General features: G+C 51.8%; 1 protein-coding gene across 1 annotated transcript in view; it reads left to right on the top strand.

The window, feature by feature from the left end:
* Positions 1 to 609: 609 nt before the first annotated feature.
* The window catches only part of Kdelr3 (KDEL endoplasmic reticulum protein retention receptor 3), an 11,616-nt gene continuing 4,459 nt past the window's right edge, over positions 610 to 7,766 (top strand). Inside the window, exons 1-2 of the mRNA XM_048454780.3 lie at positions 610 to 837; positions 6,053 to 6,153. Of these exons, the coding sequence (XP_048310737.1) occupies positions 747 to 837; positions 6,053 to 6,153 (192 nt within the window). The 5' untranslated portion in view covers positions 610 to 746. The remainder of the gene's footprint in view (positions 838 to 6,052; positions 6,154 to 7,766) is intronic.

The raw sequence follows: 7,766 nt of genomic DNA, 5'->3' as shown, positions 1-7,766 counted from the left end.
GGTTCTTCCCACTCTATCCTGCCCGCCTTTCTGAAATTTGGAGTTTTTCCTGGTCAGCGAAGCGTTTCCTAGCGTCTTCTCACATGAAGAAGAGGGGAACAGAAATGAAGGCGTGGGATTCAGCGACACACTTAGCTTCTTTCACACTCTCAGCAGTTCTAGTGTAAGGTCAATCCTGAGACCCAGAGAGGGGAGCTTGTTTCCACACCCCAAACCATCAACAAGGTTAGCCCAGAGCTATCCAGATTAACAGGTGAGAGGGTCAGGACAAGTTTCAGCCCCACTTCTCATGAGTTCCAACCCAGGAGGTTGACAGGGGTAGGCTGAGAGCCTGTTTCCACCTCCCAGGCTCCAGCAGAGCTTTGGCAGTCGAGACTCAGCTTTTAGCCAAGTGAGTGGCTATGACTGTGCCTTCTGCCTTCTGGGTGGGGGGGCGATGAGCGGAACCTCTGGGTGCGAATGCAGGACCAGAGAGGGCGTAGGCCAGCAGCCGCCGTGCGAACCGTCCCGCCCATCGGCGTGGGGACGTGGGAAGCTCTGCTTCCTGACTCCTCGCCCGCGCCTGGCCATCCCGCCACGTCACCGCGCGGCCGAGAGTGCGCGCGGCGAGAGCGCGCGCAGGGAGGCGCGGCACCGGCCTGGGGCACCGCGAGGCGCGGGGACGGGGACGTGGCAGCGCCCGGCGCTCCGAAAAGTTCCCTGAAAGTTCCCCGCGCGACGCGGCGCGAGAAGCGGCGAGCGGGACCATGAACGTGTTCCGAATCCTCGGAGACCTGAGCCACCTCCTTGCCATGTTCCTGCTCCTGGTCAAGATCTGGAGGTCCAAGAGCTGCGCCGGTGAGCCGCGCCCGGGCGGGGCGGGACGGGACCAGGGTGGGAACTTGGGCTCAGCGGGAACCGCGCGAGCGCGCGCATCCAAAAACTTAGGTGAAGTTGTTCCACATCAGAGGATTCGAGGATTATGCGGGAGCGTGACTTCCGCTTCCACGGATACTACTACCGCACCTCCCTCGCCCCATCCTTCACCCCCAAGCTGGCAATGTCACTGCTACTGGACAAAGACTGGGGGGGGGCACGACCCTCCCCCTCACTAGGAGAGAAGAGCATATATTTAGAAAGTGCCCTAGTGGTGGGGTCTTTCCTTTGCCTTCAACTCCCCAAGAAGCCAAGAAGGACCTTCCGTTTCCTGCATGCTAGTGACACCAGCCTGGCGCAGGGGTGTGGAGCTGGCCCTGAGTGGAGATGGGAGCTATTTGGAGGGGCTTCCTGTTTGACCAGAGGTCTGGCTGCCTTGCTGCCTTACTGGGGTTGGGAGAAGTTTCCAGGCTGGTTGATGTGCAGTTCCACTTGGTGCAGTGAAAAGCTGCCCGCTGTCTTTCAGCCTTTTTTGTCCTTAGAGCACTGCCTGTGTTAGGGATGCAGACAGGGGCTTTGGGGTGAGCTCAGACTCCACCAGAGCTGGGGAAGCAGAGAACAGCTGAGCGCTACGTGGAGGAAGGGGATGGGCAGGGTGTGTGCCCAGAAGCAGAGAACAGAGTTGAGAACGCCAGTGCAAATACATAGAAGCCACAGGGCATAGGGCAGATCCTGGGAAGGATACACACAGCGGGGTGGGGGGATCCAGAAGGTAGGGTGGTCCGGAGGTGAACGGCTTTACCCATTATACTTGGGATTCAAAACTGAGGAAGCCATGGAAGGTGTAGAAGCAGAGCGAGAGGAGCGGCAGGTCTCTTCAGAAGAAGGGGATGAAGGTTGAAAGCATTCTAGATGTCACCTGGGAGACTGGATAGGAGAGGAACTGGGCTGCGTAAGGATCCGGGCACATTTTGGGTCCAGTGGCTCTGCACTGAACTGGAAGTTCTGGGGTTTGGAGTCTCCTGAGTGTCACTCACAATCCTTCAGAGTCTGGCTCAGGGCACCTGGGGGCTGGAGGCCCAAGAGGGAAGTCACTTGGACCTGTGCCATCCTTCAGAGAATGCCTGGGGCAGGAAGAGGGGTGAGGGCTGCTACCCTCCTTACCTGGGTCCTGAACACTGTGCCCTGAATCCCCACTGCCCTGCCGTGGGTTGCTGGCCTACTGCAAGACCAGCAAAAAGGACCAGGGAGGTCAAATCAGTAAGTGGTGTGGCTTCCTAACCTTAGTAAGTGCTGTGGGCAAAAGAAAAATGGCAGCCAGTGCCAGGCCACTGTCTTGTGGTGTTATATAGTCTGGGGTCTCTTGTGTAACCTGGGGTCTCTGTTTTCCCATCAGTCAGAGGGACAGGAGGCTGCCCTGACTGGTTAACCCTTTAGAGACAGGCTCAGACTCGCAATGTCCCTTTTTCTCCTGGCCTCCGGATGGGGATGGTGTTTGTGGAAATCAGTGTTTTTGTTGTTTTGTTTTTGTTTTTGTTTTTAGATTTTTAAAATATAATTTTATTTTTTAATTGATTTTATTGAGCTCTGCATTTTTTTTCTGCTCCCTTCCTTGTCTCTCCCCTTCCCTTCAACCCTCTCCAATAGTCCCCATGCTTCCAATTTACTCAGGAACTCTTGTCTTTTTCTACTTCCCATGTAGGTTAGATTCATGTATGTCTCTCTTAGGGTCTTCATTGTTGTCTAAGTTTTCTGGGATTGTGATTTGTAGGCTGGCTTTCTTTGCTTTATGTTTAAAAACCACTTATGTGTGAGTACATATGATATTTGTCTTTCTGGGTCTGGGTTACCTCACTCAAAATGTTTTCTAGCTCCATCAATTTCAAGCTGTCATTATTTTTTTCTGCTGTGTAGTACTTCACTGTGTAAATGTACCACATTTTCCTTATCCATTCTTCAGTCGAGGGACATTTAGGTTGTTTCCAGGTTCTGGCTATGACAAACAAAGCTGCTATGAACATAGTTGAGCACATGTCCTTGTGGCACGATTGAGCATCCTTTGAATATATACCCAAAAGTGGTATTACTGGGTCCTGAGGAAGGTTGTTTCCTAATTTTCTGAGAAATCGCCACACTGACATCCAAAGGGGCTGGACCAGCTGGCATTCCCACCAGCAATGCAGAAGTGTTCCCTTTTCCCCACAACCTCTCCAGCATAAGTTGTCAGCAGTGTTTTTGATCTTGGCCATTCTTACAGGTGTAAGATGGAATCTCCGAGTTGTTTTGCTTTGTATTTCTCTGATGACTAAGAATGTTGAGTGGGAAATCAGTGTTTTTAGGAGTATGTGTGGAGCCACTGGGGAGGAGGACAGGAGACTAGTGGCCAGATGTCCACTGTGGGCTGCTGCTTAGGCCATCCTAAAGGACAGAGGGCCTCTCTGGCAGGGCCTCCATGAGGACTTGGTGGTGGGGTCGCACAACCAGCCCCACCTGGAGCTGACTCTGTCTGGGTTGTGTCCCCATCTGCATCACCCCCTCATGAGGTCCTGCATGGTCACCCTCATCTCCAAAGCACACTCCCCGCCAGGACCCTACTCAGGTCTTTGTCTTTCTCACATGGCTCCTGTATGTGTGGGCTGTTCTACTGGTGAGGCCCAGACTTGCCTAGAGCCAGGGTGTGGCCCCAGTGCTCTTCAGAACAGGTGAGACTTTAGGAGTGCTCTTCCTTGGTCATTAAAAATGTCACACGGGCCAGGCGGTGGTGACGGACTCTTTTAATCCCAGCATTCAGAAGGCAGAAGCAGGCAGATCTCTGTGAGCTTAAGAACAGCCTGGTCTACAGAGCAAGTTCCAGGACAGCCGTGACTGCACAGAGAAGCCCTGTCTCGAAAAACAAAACAAACAGAAGGTCACTCTGTCCCAGGACTGTCAGCCCCACCAGAAGTGTTAGGTCGGCGGTGTGGACATAGGAAAGAAAAGACACTACGTGGGTCACACTGCCCAGACATTCTGCTCACTTGGAATATAATCTAGACATAGTAGACATAGTGATAGACTGGACCGACTGTGCCAAGAGCCAGGGCAGAGGGTGGCCCAGGCTGCAACTGGGATAAGGTTTTGTGTCTTTTAAGGACATTTAGAAGCCACTTTAAGCAGAAATTTATTTTAAAATATCCCTTGAGGGCTGGAGAGATGGCTCAGTGGTTAAGAGCTTTGTCTGCTCTTCCAAAGGTCCTGAGTTCAATTCCCAGCAACCACATGGTGGCTCACAACCATCTGAAATGAGATCTGATGCCCTCTTCTGGCCTGCAGGCAGATACACAGACAGAATATTGTATACATAATAAATAAATAAACAAATAAATAAATATTTTAAAAAAATATCCCTTGAAGCCGGGTGGAGGTGGGGCACACCTTTAATCTCAGCACTTAGGAGAAAGAGGTGGGCAGATCTCTGGGAGTTCCAGGCCAACCTGGTCTACAGAGCGAGTAAGCTAGGACTGACAGAGAAACCATGTCTTGGAAAACCCAAATACAGAAAGAAAGAAAGAAAGAAAGAAAGAAAGAAAGAAAGAAAGAAAGAAAGAAAGGAAGGAAGGAAGGAAGGAAGGAAGGAAGGAAGGAAGGAAGGAAGGAAGCTCTTGGGTTTCTGGATGGAGACTGGAAATGGAGGACTAGTGGCCAGCAATGAAAGATTCTGAGAGACCAGTCCATGAGGCCCTGAAGTGACATAGTTGGACTGTCAGAGCTGCGGAACAGAGGGGAGTAGGCTAAGGGATATTGAAGGGACTGAGAGAGGGGGCAGGAGAGGAAGGGAGGGAGGGAGGCCCAAGGGTAGCTGTGAGTTCTGGGGCCTGAGTACTAAGGGCTGGAGGACTGTTTACCAAGAAGGGATGGAGGAAGCTGATGGGAGGGAGCTTTGTGTTAAGCTGACTTTGGGGTCCTCGTGGGATTGTCCTGAAAAATGAAAGAGACAGGTGAACGAATGTACAGACCAAAACTGAGAGGAGAGGAGGGTTCAGATGTGGAGGGTCCCTAGTCTTATGTGTAGGTATATTGTGTGTGTGTGCGCATGCAAAATAAATAGTATTTTATTATATTTATTTGTTCTTTTTGTGTGTATATGTATGCACCTGAGTCTATTTATATGTACCACGTGCTTGCATTGACAATGGAGGTCAGAAGAGGGCAGCAGATCTCCCGTCTAGAGTTATAGGCAGTTGTGAGCCACTTTGTGGTGGGCTGGGAGCTGGGCATGGTGGTGGTACACGCCTGTAACTGCAGCACTGAAGAGCAGAGGCAGGGAGAGGTGCTAAAAGCTTGAGACCGGCCTTTTCTTTTTTGACTAATTAATTAATTTCGAGACACGGTTTCACTAAGGAACCCTGACTGACCTTGAACTCAAAAGGGATTAAAGGCAAGCACCACCACACCTGCAAGCCAGCCTAGTCTAGAAAGCAAGCTCCAGGCCCGTCAGGACTATACAGCAAGACCCTGTCTCAAAAGAGGGAAAGAAAAAAGAAACAAGAGTGGAGAATAAGACACCGTTCCTGACGACTCCACGCACCTGGGTCACGCGCAGGCACTCAGGCACAGACAGTGAGCCGTGGTCCGAGGTCCGTGCTCTCGGGCTTCTTTACTTTTGCATGTACCATTTGGTGTTGATTACTAATTGCAGTGTTGGGACTGAACCCAGGGCCTTGCACATGCTTGGCAAGAGCTCCGTCACTGAGTTGCACCCCTCATTTCGTATTATAATGAGTAAAAATAGGCATAACCTTTGTGAGTAGGAAAAGGGCTTTACAAATTTGAGCATTTTGGAAAAGAGTGCTGCTGGCCCGCGCCTTCATCTGCCTGCTTGTCTCCCTGGTGAATCAGCACCTGGAGTCAGTGCCTTGTTCTCCCAGGATGGCGCTCTGGGGTTGTCACTGGAGCTCTGGGGGTGGCACACAGAACAGCCTCAACACCCCCACCCAGGCGACTCACACTACGCCCGCGTCCTCCACTGAGAAGCACCAAGGTGGCGCACGCAGGGTGACTGGGAACGTAGTGTTCGAATCTTTATTTGGAGACAGATCACAGCTCAACAGAGGCACAGGGACTCAAGTGACTTAGAGCTGGGCAGGGACAGCCGTACCTGCGCCTGGGCCGCCACCCTGATGCTGTCTTCTCACGGTCTTTTGCTCGCCCTGCACAGGCATCTCTGGGAAGAGTCAGATCCTGTTCGCTCTGGTTTTCACCACCAGGTACCTGGACCTCTTCTCCAATTTCATCTCCGTCTACAACACAGTGATGAAGGTGAGAGAGCGGGCTGGGCTGCCGAGTGTTGGGAAGTTTCAGGCCAGTGCTGAAGCTGTTGCACCTGCCTCGCTGCCCAGGGCCTTTCAGGGATGGGTCTCTATGTACTGTTTCCTCAGGGCCAAGGGGGTCCTTGCACTTAGCTCAGAGGGGTGACTGTGAGGGTCATCAAGGTCGCAAATTTAAATGTGAGGTACAGTATCATGATACACTCTTGTAATGTCAGTGCTGGGGAAGCAGGGAGGCAGGAGGGTTTGCTGCAAGTTCAAGGCCAGCCTGGTCTACATACCTTGTTCCAGGGCTACACAATGAGACAGTGTCTCAAAAGACACTCCGCCCCCCACCCCCCCCACATAACACTAGTAGCTTCCCACAGACTGAGCATTCCCTAAAATTAGCCGTAACACAGAATGGTTAAACAAATGAATCAGACGTCTGTTTATTGGATCCTGGACATTTGGTGACTTGATTTGGCCACAAGCATGTTCTGTCTCTTCTGTGCCAGGCACTTGGGGACATTCAAGACTCATGGATCCTGAGGGGAGCACCATAGGCGAATGAGAACACTGGTGATGGCGGGGCTAAGCAAAGTATTAAAATCTTACGTTAATTGATGTTTTCTTTTAAAAAAGTTGTGAAGAGTTATCTGATAGAGGATCGCTGGGTAGCTACCTCAGAGAGTATGCGCAGGAGCTGAGGAGTAAACCGAGGTGTGTGTGTGTGACAAGCGATCAACCTTGAGATTAGAGGACAAGCTTCCAACAAAATGCAGAGCCAGGGCAAAGGCCCCTAGAGGCAGGAACAAGCTGGCCTCTTCGGAGAAGCTATGAGGCTGAGGCAGTGGGAACCTTGTGGGATTGCTGTAGGGAGAGTGGCGGGGGGGCGGGGTACTGGGCAAGGAGTGGCAAGGGGCTCAAGTCAGTCGCAGGGACCAGAGGCTTCCACGGTGCCATGGTTTGCAAGTGAGGGCCGTTTTCTCACTTCCTCTGCCATGCCTCATCTCTTTGCCATGGAGTGTTGCGTGCTTTGGGGATGAAGATTCTCACCAGCCCTCCTGGCTCTGAGGCACATACATCAGAGGTAAGAACAGACTGCTAGTCAGCCAAGTGGGGTGCAGCTGCTCACAGGCAACACTGTGGGTGACTTGGGCAAAGCCAGAGTTGTACCGCTCCTATCACCAAACATCTGGATATGAGCAATCCGGTGCAGGCTTGGCAGCCCCACGGGTTCCTAGGCTCCTTTTGAACTCCTTGCTCCGCGTCCTTAGTGTGGCCAGGACTCGTGGGCATGTAACCTCTACAGTTGTTCAGCAGCGCGCCATACTGCTTAACGTCTCTGCAGCTGCCGTCTTGAAATTCCTAGTTGTAAACAAAGGGCCTCACCTTTTCATTTGGCAGTGGGCCAGTACGGTTCTGTGGCCGACTAGTCATGCACATATCTATCCTCAGTTACCACATGGTTACAAAACAAAGTGTGCACTGTGGCTCTTAAGACAGATGGGGATGGTGGCACAGGAAGGTATCTGCCAGCTAAGTAAGGTTTTTGTTTGTTTATTTGTTTAATAAGATGGTCTTACCACGTAGCCTTGAGGGCCTGGAACTCAACAGAAATTC

This window comes from Myodes glareolus, chromosome 19 (assembly GCF_982192425.1).
Source record: "Myodes glareolus chromosome 19, mMyoGla1.1, whole genome shotgun sequence".
Classification (NCBI taxonomy): Eukaryota; Metazoa; Chordata; class Mammalia; order Rodentia; family Cricetidae; genus Myodes; species Myodes glareolus.
This window is presented reverse-complemented; position numbering and strand designations above follow the sequence as displayed.